The sequence below is a fragment of the Sminthopsis crassicaudata genome, chromosome 1 (genome assembly GCF_048593235.1).
Source record: "Sminthopsis crassicaudata isolate SCR6 chromosome 1, ASM4859323v1, whole genome shotgun sequence".
Taxonomy (NCBI): domain Eukaryota; kingdom Metazoa; phylum Chordata; class Mammalia; order Dasyuromorphia; family Dasyuridae; genus Sminthopsis; species Sminthopsis crassicaudata.
Window position 1 is genome coordinate 381,642,894 of NC_133617.1, and position 14,921 is coordinate 381,657,814.

At 32.0% G+C, this 14,921-nt stretch overlaps 1 protein-coding gene across 3 annotated transcripts in view; it reads left to right on the forward strand.

The window, feature by feature from the left end:
- WDR7 (WD repeat domain 7) overlaps positions 1-14,921 on the forward strand; it is a 472,816-nt gene that overhangs the window by 27,257 nt on the left and 430,638 nt on the right. For all 3 annotated transcript variants that reach the window (XM_074279428.1, XM_074279427.1, XM_074279429.1), the window contains exons 3-5: positions 7,190-7,296; positions 12,868-12,946; positions 14,471-14,645. In XM_074279428.1, the coding sequence (XP_074135529.1) occupies positions 7,190-7,296; positions 12,868-12,946; positions 14,471-14,645 (361 nt within the window). The remainder of the gene's footprint in view (positions 1-7,189; positions 7,297-12,867; positions 12,947-14,470; positions 14,646-14,921) is intronic.

Genomic DNA, 14,921 nt, shown 5'->3' on the forward strand with positions numbered 1-14,921 from the left:
AATTAGTCATGTGAAAGAAAACATAGACCAAAAAGAAAAAAAAAAGATGCTTAAAATTTCCATTCAGACATTATCAGTTCTTTGTGTATGGAAAACATTTTCTATCATAAATCCTTTCATAGTTGTCATGAATCATTGTACATAGCATTTTATTCAGACATTCTTCAATTGATGGACATCCCCCCAATTTCTAGTTCTTTGCCTCCAGAAGGAAGTTGCAGCTATATTTCAAGGTTGGCCAGTCTTGTGCTAATCAACTGTGGGGACTTAGAGAAATGCATGTGTTGTATAAACACAGAAATGAATAACTTATTTAAAATTTTTAAAAAATAGGCACTTTTATGTGAGGTCATAGCAATTTGCAAATGATATGGCATACAGATGAAGTTAAGACTTGAATAAGAATTTTTGACAAATTAAAAAATAAAAATTTTTAAAAATTAGAAAAGATGTTTATCATAATTTATGAAGCTTCCATAGGACTGATGAAAATGTTAGTAATGAAGCAGTGTGGTTTAGTGGAAAGAGTTCTAGACTTAGATTGAGAAGATCTGAGTTTACATTTAGGCTTTGCCGCTATTTGATATGATTTAGGGCTGAGAAGGATACCTTTTTTGACCTTAGTTTCTTCATTTATAAAATGAGTATGTTGAACTTGATTTCTAAGATTTCTTTCACTTCTAAATCCTACAACTTTATTTATTTTTATTTATTTATTAAAGCTTTTTATTCACAAAGCAAATGCATGGGTAACTTTTCCAACATTAACTCCTGTATAACCTCCTGCTGCAAATTTTCCTCTTTTCCCCCCATCCCCTCCCCCACCCAGCAAGCAGTCCAGTACATGCCAAATATGCTGAAATACATGCCAGATCCAATATGTATATACATATCCACACAGCCATCTGGTTGTGCAAGAAAAATCAGATCGAGAAGAAAGAAGAACTGAGAAAAAAGAAACAAAATGCAAACAAATAATAAGAGTGAGAATGCTATGCTGTGTTCCACCCTCTGTTCCACCCATCTGTGTAGATGGTTCTCTTCATCACTGCACAAGTGGAACTGGTCTGATAAATCCTACAGTTTTAAAGATTAAATAGAAAACTTCAAGAATGATTGCTTGAGTTAAATTTAAATTGACTAATGGTCACTAATGAGGCCAACATGGTATTTTCCATATGGCCTTAAAACCAAGTTCCTAAGTCTTCGGTAGAAAATTGCGCCATCTGTGAGATAGAAAATCCAGATACCAAAATCATAAGTGAAGTCACTATTGATTGCTTTTTCACACCATTGTGGCGTAGTTTTTGTAGAATATATTTCACAAGATCAAGCAATCATTCAGATCTATGGTTAAGCACTTGAGAAAGTCTGTATGATGAAAAAAGACTAGCTTTGGCTCACAATATGCATTCTGTAAAATGGCATTTGAATTACAGTCATATTTTTCAGCTCGATCACTTACCTTATTCATCAGACTTGGCTCTAAATAATTCTTGGCTACTTTCAAAAATCAGATTTTGCTTCCATGGAGGCATTCAAAGGAAAGTGATACAATCTCCCAAGCAGTTCCAAAAGAGAATTTTGAAAGAAATTCTGAGCAATGGCTGTATCATTAGTATTAATATATTTTTCTCCTAATGAAATGGTTTGAAAGGGGAAAAAGTCTCATTTGGTTAGATGAATTTTGCTACATTAAAAAATAATTGCAACTTTTCCCTCAACATAAATCTACATATATAAAATAAATATAAATAAATAAATTGTTTCATCATTACACTCCATGCCATTATTAGGTGCATAGAAAACTATTGTAAAGGCTACACCTGAAATTTTAGTTATCATGATTCCACTGACAGTGTAGGTGAGAATATATTATGTCATGTATGAGATGATAAGCTAGAAATCAAGATTATGCTTATCAGAATTTCTGATGATAATAAATAATGTAGAGGTTACTTACTATTTAGGAAGACATGAATAAAATTTCAAAAGATCTTGACACACTGGAATAAATGATCCCCCAGATCAAAAGGGTAATACTCCTTTTAAGATACTAAGAAACAAAATATCAATATCAAATGTGGAACAATCGTGTCAAGGTAAAAAAACATAGTTAGAAAATTCTATGAGGTTAAGAGCTGCTTGTAAATCAGCAATGCTTTGCTGTTAAAGAGAAGGATTAATGATTTACTGAAATGGAGAGAAAGGTATATGATTTTTAAGCCTTTTTGCTATATGGCCCATTTGTAAAATTTTGTAATTAGAGCATTGTATTTAGTTTTGGATGAAAACTCTCGTTAAGAAAAAACATGTTTTAAAAGGATGGAAAACCAATTTTTTGAGATACTGTTGATGCAAATGAAGTTGTTTACTCTAGAGAAGACAAAACATACATTTCTGTTGTATTTAGTATACGAAAATTAGATAACAGTAAAAATAAGTCTTTCCAATTGAAAGATCAATAAGACATTTTTATGCCTCTCCTTCCCCGAGATTATGATTAACATTCTTAACATTGTTATTGTCAATTAGTCTCATCCATTAGTGATTTGCAAGAATTCAAAGATAGACCTGTAACTCCTTTGGCTTCTGGCATATAGGGAAGATGTAATTTTTCTTTTCTTTTCTTTCTTTCTTTCTTTCTTTCTTTCTTTCTTTCTTTCTTCTTTCTTTCTTTCTTTCTTTCTTTCTTTCTTTCTTTCTTCTTTCTTCTTTCTTTCTTTCTTTCTTTCTTTCTTTCTTTCTTTCTTTCTTTCTTTCTTTCTTTCTTTCTTTCTTTCTTTCTTTTCTTTCTTTCTTTCTTTCTTTCTTTCTTTCTCTCTCTCTTCTCTCTTCCTCTCTTTCTCTCTTCCTCTCTTTCTCTCTTCCTCTCTTTCTCTCTTCCTCTCTTTCTCTCTTCCTCTCTTTCTCTCTCTCTTTCTTTCTCTCTTTCTCTCTCTCTCTCTCTCTCTCTCTCTTTCTCTCTTTCTCTCTCTTCCTCTCTTTCTCTCTTCCTCTCTTTCTCTCTCTCTTCTCTCTTTCTCTCTCTCTCTCTTTCTCTCTTTTCTCTCTCTCTCTCTCTTTCTCTCTCTCTCTCTTTCTCTCTTTCTCTCTCTTCCTCTCTTTCTCTCTTTCTCTCTTTCTCTCTTTCTCTCTTTCTCTCTCTCTCTCTCTCTTTGTCTCTCTCTCTCTCTTTCTCTCTTCCTCTCTTTCTCTCTTTCTCTCTTCCTCTCTTCCTCTCTTCCTCTCTTCCTCTCTTCCTCTCTTCCTCTCTTCCTCTCTTCCCTCTCTTCCTCTCTTTCTCTCTTTCTCTCTTCTCTCTTTCTCTCTCTCTCTTTCTCTCTCTTTGTCTCTCTCTCTCTCTTTCTCTCTTTCTCTCTCTTTGTCTCTCTCTCTCTCTCTTTCTCTCTCTCTCTTTCTCTCTTTGTCTCTCTCTCTCTTTTCTCTCTTTCTCTCTTTTTCTCTCTTTCTCTCTTTCTCTCTCTCTTTCTTTCTCTTTCTCTCTTTCTTTCTCTCTTTCTCTTTCTCTCTCTCTTTCTCTCTCTCTTTCTCTCTCTCTTTCTCTCTCTCTTCTCTCCTCTCCTTCTCTTCTCTCTCTCTCTCTCTCTCTCTCTCTCTCTCTCTCTCTCCTCTCTCTCTCTCTCTCTCTCTCTCTCTTTCTTTCTTTCTTTCTTTTTCTGAGGCTGGGGTTAAGTGACTTGCCCAGGATCACACAGCTAGGATGTGTTAAGTGTCTGAGACCAGATTTGAACTCGGGTCCTCCCGAATTCAAGGCTGATGCTCTATCCACTGCACCACCTAGCTGCCCCCGCTGCAAATTGTTTCAATTTCTTCATCTGGAAATTGTTCATATTCTTTGACCATTTATCAATTGGAGAATGGCTTGAACTATTATAAATTTGAGTCAATTCTCTATCCACTGCGCCACCTAGCCGGCCCAGTGTAATTTCTTCATAGTGATCTTTAATATTCAAAGTTAATATTGGTGGAAGCCATTATGTGTAAATGAAGAGATCAATTTGTGATAGTTTTTGTGTATATTTTGTGTATGCTGTTTAATGACCACAACTAGGGTGTTCATTTTTCCTCTGGGCTTTTTAATTTCCCTGCAACTCCAAACCCTGAATAAGTCTTTGCTTTGAAGAGATAGAGGAACTGATTTTTACTTGCTTCATGGAAGGTGTTAATTTTTTTCTTTCCATTGTTTATATTGACACTAATCCAGTGTTTTTTCTAGGGATTTTCAGTTTACTACTATTACCCTATTTCTGGATCCTCTTTATTGTTCATCTGACTTTAACAAGTGCAGTGCAGTTTCCACTTATAAGTTTTAGAAGTCTTATATGGAAACTATGAAATATATTAAAATGTTAACTTTTTGAAAGCTATATATATATATATATATATGTAAGCTGACTTTTTGTTTCCTTGGTAACAGAGATTATGCTTTAGTTTGCAGGACCTGGTCCTGCCTTTATCCAATACATGAACCTTATCTACCTTGCCTCAAGAACGTCTAGGTAGGATATTTCTGTGTCAGATGCAGTAAGCAGACTATCTAGCTCATAAAGGACTTTGGGCTAGAATTGACAGAAGAGAAAACATCTATATTTTTGTAGGAAAGGGGTTTTATTTTGTGTGTTTGCATATGATACTTAGAATTCAGTTGGCATTGATTAGAGGAGATGTTAGCCACATTTCAAGCTTTTTTTTTTCCCTTGGGAATATTGAGAATTCTGGCTTCTTTACATTCTCTTTTGACTAGCATTGTGATTTCATTTCTTTGCCTCTTTTTCCTCATTTGCAGATAACATTAAACACTTTGGGCATTCTTTTAAATGCTGAGGATACAAATATAAAATAATGAAAGACAGCCCCTGTCCTCCTGGGGTGTACAGTATACAAAAAGAAGCCAAAGGTGGGGGAAGGGAAAGCTACTTGCCATACAGGGAAGGTACCAAAATAGAGAAATCTGAAAGTAATGTAGCCACATGAGAAATGAGGGAGAAAGTCCTGCCAGTACAGGTCAGCACTTTCTCTGTAACTTAGTCTTAGAGCACGTAAATGGTTAAATTTTAGTTACTTGACTAATATGTTAGAAATGTGACTGGAGTTCAGGTCTTCAGGACTCAAAGATGGGCTCTCTATCACCTATACCATGCTGCCTATAAAATGAAAAACGAATTGTAAATAAAATGAAAAACGAATAAGTTGGCAACGATTATCATTTATATTTGACATTTTAGACAGGTAATAGTTTTACAGTCACCACTATGGGAATCTTGAGTTTTATTGATAGTTTGGTGTTGGTGTGGAGCTGTCATTTATTGGAAAGCCTCCCATTACATTCATCTTTTGGAATTCATTGACTTTCAGAGGTAAATGGCACCTTGGAGATCATATAGTTTAAATCTTCTTTCCCCCTCCCCTTTTATTGTTATTGTTGCTATTGTTATTATTGTTATTATTAATAGTAGTGTTAGTATTACTTTTGAGATGGATTGAAATGGAGTTCCTTGAAAGCAGAAACTATCTTTTGCTTGTCTTTGGATCCCCAGTGCTTTGATGTAGCTTTATTCTTGTTTATACTAACAGATGTGCTTTAATCATCTTCGGATTTGCAAGTTTCATTGTGGGATAGCTCAGCTAATTAACCTAGCAAGATCTCTCCTGTTTGTAAAGTATATCCCTTAAACTGTTAACTAATATTTTTTTTCCATTTTTGTTCCACATTGCACTGGAAGCATTTACTAGTGCATCAGAAAAGTAGTCTAATAAAGTCTTTGCTCTTTTTGAGAATGACTTCAAGCAATAGAATAACATGTATTATATCTGTTATAAAATTCTGCCACATTATTATCATTATGATTTAATAATAGAGAGTTGTTTTCATGACTGCCATGAACATCTGTGTTTTTGTGGAATAAGCATAGGCCATTTTGAGCCTTCTCTGTCAAGTTTAGATTTGTGGATTGGTATATGGTTTTTTTGTGTGTGTGTTTTTTAAAAAAAATATGTTTTTACAAAGTTAGTGAATCCAATATTGCTTGATGTTTTTCTTCTTTCTCAATAGTATTTTATTTTTCTGAATACATATAGTTTCTAACATTCATTTTTGTAAAATTTTGTGTCCCAAATTATTTCTTTCTCCCTCCCTTACCTGCACCTTCCCCAAGACAGCAAACAATCTGATGTAGGTTATATAAGATCCTTTAAAACATATTTCCATATTTGTCTTATGCAAGAAAAATCATACCAAGAGGGGAAAAAACATGAAAAAGAAATAATCAAACAAACAAAAATTAAAAAAAAAATGAAAATACTGTGTTTCAATCCACATTCAGTCTCCATGGTTCTCTCTGGATGTGGAGGGCATTTTCCATCCCAAGTCTGTGGGAATTGTCTTAGAACATTGCATTGCTGAGAAGAGCTAAGTCTCTCAGTTGATCTCAAGGTTTTTCTTTATACATTTTTGAATGTTATAAAATTCCTCCTATTTTAATTTTTTTTTGGGGGGAAGGAGTATTTCAAGCTGAGAAAACTAATTTAAGACTATGAAGCTGACTTGAGAGGTCCATGGTCAGTATCTTTTTAGCTTTGATATTCCTCTACTTAGTCATATAGACTTTATAAACATCAATCCTAACTAATTCTTTTTCTCTTTATGAGAATAAGGAGTTTTCAGCATTAACCATAATTTTAACTACATGTGGTGATGTGTTTATAGTTTAAACATTAAAAAAATTTTTAAGGGATTAGCTCCTTTACATTTCTGTGTATACAAATATGTACTTGTATTTTTTCTTTAAAAAAAAATTCAGTAGTATTTATTTTTCTAATTACATGCAAAGATAGTTTCTCAATATTTATTATTGTAAGATTTTGGCTTCCAAATATATTTTCTCTTTCCCCTTTTTACCTCCCCCTTCCCAAGACAGCAAACAATTTGACATAGGTTATACATATACAGTCATTTTAAACGTATTTCCATATAAGTCGTGTTGAGAAAGAAAAATCAGAACAAAAGAGAAAAATCATGAGAAAGAGAAAGCAAACAAACAAAAAAAAAGAGAAAAAATGGTATGCTTTGATCCACATTCATTCTCCATGCTTCTTTTTCTGAATGCAGATGGCATTTTCTAAGCTAAGTCTATTGGAATTTGAATTGGAATATGTTTAAATTTTTTTTTTTTTTTTTAAATTTTAGATCAATCCTCGGGCTCTCTTGTTTGGCCATACAGCTTCAATTACTTGTTTGTCGAAAGCCTGTGCTTCTAGTGACCGGCAGTATGTAGTGAGTGCATCTGAAAGTGGGTGAGTATTCTTTTAGTCAGTTTCTTTGAATTATAATTGAACATAATACAAATTCATTAGCAAAGATTATCCTTGTCTTGGTTATATAAGCAAGAAAATATGAATTGGTCTCTAAAGTATTAAGGCAATGATTTTAACTAGTGATTGTTATATCTATAATCACTTTCTATTTTTAATTTTTCTCTGAAAAACTTTGGGCATTAAAGCTTATAAAATGATTAATTTTCATAATATTTTTCTATGTGGATTGATTACTACCATTCATGCCTCATGCTATATTGTTTTGCTAAGTCAGTGTAGGAATTTATATCTTGAGAAGGAAGCTGGATAGTAAGCTTCACCAGTAATTCATAGAGTTTCTGAAATGCTTTTTATCATTCAGGAAATTACATTGTCTCAAGTCTTCAAATATTAGTGGCACACATCTGGGGAGCTTTGAATTTGAACATGATGGCACCTTATTGATCCAGAAAGAAAAAAAAAATCAGATGTTTTTTTTTTTTTTGTCAAATGAAGGGCATCCTCTCATCTATTAAAACATTAGATACTGCATTTTGTGCAAAATTAAACCTAACTTATACCTGCATTACGGCATAGGGATGAATATTGATTGGATCTGTATTTTCATTGCTATAGGGAGTTCTTGGTGAGTAATTTCTAGCAGTGTAAATTGGCACTTTTCTTGCAATTTGAACTTAGAGTTATCTAGAGAAGTGATATTAAACTCAAATTGAAACAGGGCCACTAAAAAGTACATAATTCCTTTGGTTCTCAAATTCACTTAGAAAACCATAGGTCATATATAGATAAATAGATATTTTTGACACATTAATTCAGATAGGAACTACATTTTAATGTAATTCAAGCTATACTTGGAAGTGTTATGTGCTGCATGCCATTTGAAGGCTGTGTATTTGATGCATCTGGATTAGAATATTGAGAGGCTAACTGACTTTGCCCAGGGTTACATAGCCAATATGTGTCCGTTCTTTCTTATTGTGAAGTCAAATCAGTCTCCAGGATGCTTCTTGGACAGTGGGGTCCCTCAACTAACCCTAGACCCTATAACCTTGAGAAACCAAGGGAAGCAGGCCCTCTTGGTTAAGTACTGTGCCCTTTGACGATAATATTGTGGTCTTTGTGGTGTCTAAGAATGTGTCAGAGGACCTTTTTGGGGCAGGTATAGATCCTCTAGCAGAAAGAACTGAATGAGAGAGATGATTCAATAATATTCTGTTGATGGACCCTGGAGCAAGAGTTTATGGCAGCTTTAAGATGATGATAGTGAGATCCAGGATTCTCAATTCTGGTTCCCCTCTGCATTCTAATTCATATCGTTTAGAAGTCAAACAGTTATTTTCCCATTCTGTGCCTCAACTTTTCCACTTGAGATGGGAAAAAATGGATATTTTTCATCCCTTCTTATCTCCCAGGGTTGAGAGTAGTAACAGGCGATTGAAGCTTTATCTACCTAATGTTTTAAGAACAACAATTACTTTGCATTAAAGTATACTTTAATGATAGCTTAAAATCATTTAAAATTATTTTAGAAACAATAACGAACATTAGTACATGTAATTGTGTGATTAATATGTACATATATACATATTATGCATATTAATACCTATGAAACATAACTTTTCAGTCATTCTCAATTAAATAATCCTTCAGTATCCTTTCTCTATTCATTCTCATTTAATTTTCATTGTAAGCAATTATTAGGTAGATTCTATTTTATTTCTGCTGTTTAAAAAATTTAATTATTCATAATAGCGTTTGCAGTTTTGTTTTGTATTGTTTATACTTATGTTTTAATTGCACTCTAGAAAGGAACTGTATTGCCATTTGATTCATGGTCCACAGTTTTATTTAACTATTCTCCTATTATTGGTCATTTACTTTTTTACTTTAAAAGTTTTGAAAATACTTTGATAAATAACCCTTTGGGGGAGATATTTGAGGACAGTTTGTTTATATTACAAACAGTAGATTAGGGATTTTTTCTTGTGTGCTTCTGGGTTATTCTCCAAAAAATATTATTTAAAATTATTTTTTGTTAATTGGCTGAATATGAGGTAGTATCTCAAAGTTGTTTGTTTCATCTCTCTAATTTTAGTCAAATTGAACATTTCTTTCATGTGGTTATTAACATTTTGTTTATCATATTTTGGAATATTCTATTCATTGTCTTTGACTTTTTAATTATTATGAAGGCAAGTTACCTTTGTGAATTTTCAAAAATTTATTATATTTTAGATAGCTAGTTATTGCCTTATTTTTCAGAACTTTCAAAAATATAATGTGTTAGTTTCCCTTTTCTTTTAATTATGTGCATTGTGTCGTATACTTTTATTTTGATAGATTCATGCACATCTATATTGTCTAAATAACTCCTAGTGATTGAGTGGGAGGAAAAAAATTTCCCCTTCACAATTGGCTGAAATATATTATTTCATTTTATTTTATTTTTATATAATTAAAAAAAAAGTTTATCATCCACTTGGAGTTCACTGAGATGTGTATGTAGGTGGGTGGAAATAAATTTGTTGCCCATCAGTTGGAAAATGGCTGAATAAATTATGGTATATGAATGTTATAGAATATTATTGTTCTATAAGAAATGACCAGCAGTATAATTTCAAAGAGGCCTATAGAGACTTACATGAACTGATGCTTAGTGAAATGAGCAAAACCATTAGATCATTATACATGGCAACACAAGACTATACGATGTTTAATTCTGATGGATGTGGGTCTCTTCAACAGTGAGATAATTCCAATTGTTCAATGATGAAGAGAGTCATCCACACCCAGAGAGTGGATCTTCTTCTTTCTTCACCCAATGTTTCTTGTCCCAAGATAACTGTATCAATATATATACATATATTGGATTTAACATATTTTAACATATTTAACATGTATTGGACTACCTGCCATCCAAGGGTGGGGTGGAGGGAAGGAGGGAATAATTTGGAACAGAAGGCTTTGCAAGAGTCAGTGTTGAAAAATTACCCATGCATATATTTTGTAAATAAAAAGCTTTAATAAAAACATAAATAAAATAAAACAAAACAAACAAATAAAAAAGAAATAAATTTGTTGCCATATTGCCAACTAATAGTCTTCCAAGTACATTTGATAAATAAAGTTCCTTAGTTTTTCTTGCATGTAGAAAATGCTATTTGGAGGAGGCATAATTAGATCAGAGATTCTTGATCCCACTCCTTATTGCCTGAAAAATTTTTGTGTGTGTTTTGGATATGTGCTTGAGGTATTTCTGGCAGCGTTTGTGCATATACTCATGTTGTCTGTTTAGAAACAAAGTGGCAGTGAAATCACATGAGGCACCGTGGGCAATTGCTGCCATGCACACCATTATGCATTTGATTTTGAATTAGTTTTTGGTTTTTGTATTCAAAAACCTTTTGCTATTGCCATTTTTTTTGGTGACCCCTCCAATTCAGTTACCATTCAATACCATATGGAGTTGTGACCCACTATTTAAGAAGCTTTGATTTAGACCATATATTGATGAGACCACACTTTTTTGTTTTTATATTATACATCAGACATACTCCTCTCTTTTTATCACTCTCTCTCTTGTTTCCCCTAAAAGTTTCATGACACTTTGTATTAATTCTTCCCCTTATATACCTTGTTAATGTAAAGGCTCCCTTTACCTTATTGCCAAAATACCTTGTGACTTTTTTTTTTTAATTGAAAAAGATGCTTTACTTTTGAAAAATTGGTTTTTGTTGATATTTTTTATTTTTACATTTCCAGACCTATTCTATATTCCTGTATCTTGATAGTCTCCCTTGTAATAGAAAAACAGTTAGTAAAACTATCTGAGTGACTGTGTCTGACATTGTATGCAACATTCCTGTGTTTTTTTTCCCTTTTTATTTTCCATGGAAATTTAATAATGGTATTATAGAGTCCTATAAGGAAATATTTGGTGTTTGGTGTTGGAGATTGCATTAAATATGTTAATTTGGAGAGTATTTTCATGTTTAAATTACATTAATCCAATTTATCCATGACCATTGAATGTTTCTTTTATTATTTAGGTATTTTTATATTCATCATCATAATTTTGTGGTTGTCCTTATATATAGATTCTGTGTATTTTAATGTAAATTTATTTGCAATTTGTGGTTTTTTTCATGGTAAATAGAGTTTCTTTTATGATTTATTGATTTTTATTGCTCATAAATATGTAAATTTTTTGTTGGTTAATCTTACATTATGGGAGATTGAACTTATTTGACTTAGTTTTTTTGTTAAGTTTTGGATTTTTTTATTTTTTTTTTTTTAGATAAAGTCATGTCATTTGAAACTAGTTATACTTTGAGCTAAAAAAGGCTAAACCTTTTAATAATTTTTATTGTTATAAAAATTTCAGAATTTCCAGTATTATGCAAAGAAAGAAGTATAAATTGGTATCATAAGTGGGCATAATATTTTCTCTTAGCTTATTGATAGTATGTATGTGTGTGTGTTTCTGTACATGTGCGCACATGTGTGTATGTTGAAGAAAAATATCAATATATCTTGCCTTTTATTCTTTTTAAGAAATATTTATGAAAGTGGGATTTTTATTAAAGATTCTTTCTATTATGTGTTTGTATATGCCTTGGTTGAGGGTTTTTTATTATTATGTTAATAGCTCTTTCAGTTGAAAGATTGAACCACTCTTTTAGTGCCTGGCACAAATCCTACTTTATCATGAAGCATATTAAAAAAAAAGTATTTTAACATTTTTTTCCCTATATTCTTTAGAGAAATTGGTCTATAATTTTAATTTTTAATGTAATCATTACCAAGTGTTAAGATCAGTATTACATATTTAATTCAAAAAAAAGTTTTGGTTTGTGTTATTAAGTTTTTCTCAATGTAAATTAAATTTTTTTTTTCTACAAGTACTTTCAGAATAATGAATTTTCCAGTTCCTATTTTGGTGGTTTGTGAGGTTTTTTTTTTTTTTTTTTTTTCACTTAAGATACTATTTTTGGAAAGGTATATATATTCAAAAGAATTTTTGCTTCTTAGAAGTGAAATTTTGTATTCAATTTATGACAGTCTTGTAGAATGTATTTCAATGGACTATTTCATGACTTTTGCCAGTGCTGACAATTTTGAAGTTTTGCTTACAAATAAATTCTCAGTTAAATTCTTAAATTTCTGTATAGATTGAGACAATAAACATAAAATGTAAATATATATAAATAGCTGATTTCTTTCTTTAATGAAATATGTTAGACTGAAGGGCATTAATGTGTCTACCACTGAATAGAGTTGAATAACTTTCAGTTCTTTTAATCATATAATCAATTTTTCTTGATTTTAATTTTCAATTAGAATTAATAATTTAGTTCATCTGGAAGGAAGCTCATGAAAAACTTGACAAAAGAGTTGAATCTGGATAAAAAAGAAAAAATTTCAGAGCAGAAGACAAAACCTTGGATTAGCTGAACTAAATATATTTTCCTTCATATGATTTTGTAGCACTCACTAGGAAAATAGTTGGCCTTAATCTCCCCAATTTTTTTTTTCTTGTATATTTTACAGAGAAATGTGCCTTTGGGATGTAAGTGATGGCAGATGTATTGAGTTTACGAAATTAGCTTGCACACATACTGGCATACAGGTTAGTATTTTAATTCTTTAATTTGTCAGGCTGCAAGCAAAGATGTGTTAAAAGTGGTTTAAGTGCTGCTTTATCATTAAAAGTCCTCTGTAAAATTCAGCTTCCAGGGAGCTTTTTTAGTTCTCTTTAACTCTTATAATCTATTTTGATTTAAAGTAATTTTTTTTCACATTGCTTCTCCCTGTTATGTAAACTATTTTAGAGGTAGAGATATTTTATTTATTATTACATTTGTCCTTTTTGTATTTAATACAATTCTTTGCTTATAAGGCACACTTAATTAGCACTTTTTAAATGAATAGATGAGTGAATAAAATGGATAAATGAATGGACAAAGTCTGAGTTACATTTCTAATATTCTTACTTTGTAGTCAAACTGTTCTTTAGTTTTCTCACTGTATGTATGCTGTACTAATGTACAGAAGGTTAAGAGGTTAACTTTTAAGGGATATTAAGATGTATAAAAATGTAATTAAAAAATATATAGAATTTTCAGATGGAAAGTCTTGGAGTTACCAAGACATGGACTCATATTTTGTCTCTGAAATCTACTGACTGAAAATCATTTAAACTTTCAGTGCCCCAGGAAACTCTTCCCACCTGATATTCTCCTGAAAATAATAAAGAAAAGGAAAAATTTGAAGTGTGGGGATTAGAATCAGGACCTCTGACCACAGTGTAACTCCTTCCTATAGAATGGACCTCTGTCTTTTAAAAAGTTTTTTTCTTCCATGACTCAGCAGTATTTTATGGAGAAGCAGATAAGATCTTAAAACTACAAGCCATAATTTCCTTTTACTTAGAAAATGATCATTATTATTAGTAATCCAAATAATGCCTTTTATTAAACTTTTTTCTTACATTTGAAGGAAATGAACATTTTCACCTAGTTTCAACTTTGTACATCAAATGTGTATATGTGTGTGTGTGTGTGTGTGTGTGTGTGTGTGTGTGTGTGTGTGTGTGTGTGTGTGTAAGTAAAGGCTTAGCACATTTCTTCACATTTATTATAGTAAATCTTAGGCTATTACACCTAGAATATGTTTCTATCTAAGAGAACTTCATCTTTGTTGTACTATATTTTTACTACATAATTTATTGCTGCTGAATGTTGAAGAAAGAATAATATTAGACACTTTGATGTAACATTGTAATTGTGGGCACAAGTTATGAATAGCTTTAGCACTGAGTAAATAAGAATTTCCTTTTAGAGAGATATGGCATAATGGAGCCAGAGGACCCAAGTTCAAATCCTGCTTCTTGACACTATCCTTGTAATAGTGGGCAAGTCACTTAGGCTCCCTAAAACCCAGTTTTCTCATCTGTAACATGAAAGGATTGAATTAGACAGCCTTTGAGCTCATCCAGATCTATGGATGAATTGATAACAACACATTCTTAAAAACTTTAGCAGAGCAAGATTTTTGTTGAGAGTACAATATAGCTAAGCATTTGATAAGTTTAAATATTAAGGGAAAAGCAAATTTATCAGAGATAATTTTTTTTTTTAAAATATAAAATTAGTTCTACCAGTTCACTGTTGGGAATCAGCGTGAAGGGAGACTGCTGTGCCATGGACATTACCCTGAAATTCTCGTTGTGGATGCCACCAGCCTTGAGGTTCTTTATTCCTTAGTGTCAAAGATATCTCCTGACTGGATTAGCTCCATGAGTATTATTCGATCCCACCGAACACAAGGTTAGTGTACTTTTTTTAAACTTAAAAAAAATTGAAACAATCCTTCTTTCAGCAAGTTTTCATGGAAGGGATTGGTATTTTCTTTTACTTTTACATTTTTAATCATTTCCATGATTTTCTTGCATTTAGAAACTGCATATTACTGCCAATAATGCAATTAATCCCCTCCAGTTTACCAATAACTCACATATTGAATACTATGTTATGGAAGATGATTGTTAAACATTGTCCAAGTCCTGATTCTGTGCTCCTTCACTTTCCAAGTTGAGGAAAGGA